The sequence below is a fragment of the Apaloderma vittatum genome, unplaced genomic scaffold (assembly GCF_000703405.1).
Source record: "Apaloderma vittatum isolate BGI_N311 unplaced genomic scaffold, ASM70340v1 scaffold28317, whole genome shotgun sequence".
NCBI classification, from domain to species: domain Eukaryota; kingdom Metazoa; phylum Chordata; class Aves; order Trogoniformes; family Trogonidae; genus Apaloderma; species Apaloderma vittatum.
Window position 1 is genome coordinate 2,137 of NW_009726068.1, and position 315 is coordinate 2,451.

At 65.4% G+C, this 315-nt stretch overlaps 1 protein-coding gene across 1 annotated transcript in view; it reads left to right on the forward strand.

The window, feature by feature from the left end:
* The window catches only part of LOC104276731 (histone deacetylase 7-like), a gene marked incomplete at its 5' end in the record, with an annotated part of 2,343 nt that overhangs the window by 1,029 nt on the left and 999 nt on the right, over positions 1–315 (forward strand). Inside the window, 1 exon segment of the mRNA XM_009873152.1 lies at positions 178–287. Within this exon segment, the coding sequence (XP_009871454.1) occupies positions 178–287 (110 nt within the window).

Genomic DNA, 315 nt, shown 5'->3' on the forward strand with positions numbered 1-315 from the left:
TGCCATCTCCTGGCGATGCCGTATGCCCCCCAGCCGGCTGCAGAGCCGAGGCTTCGCCCTGGCAGCATGGGCACGGGGAGCGACGGCTTCGAAGCTGCTCCTCAGCAAACCCAGCATTGCCCCAGCATCCCCGTGGGTCGCATCCACGGCGTCACCGCTGTCCTCGCTCTCCCGCAGGTCGGTGCTGGCCCTGGCGAGGGATTTAATGTCAACATAGCCTGGACTGGAGGACTCGACCCCCCCATGGGTGACCCTGAGTACCTGGCGGCTTTCAGGTGCCGTTTCTTGCGTTTCTGCCCCTCTCCTCCTCTCCTC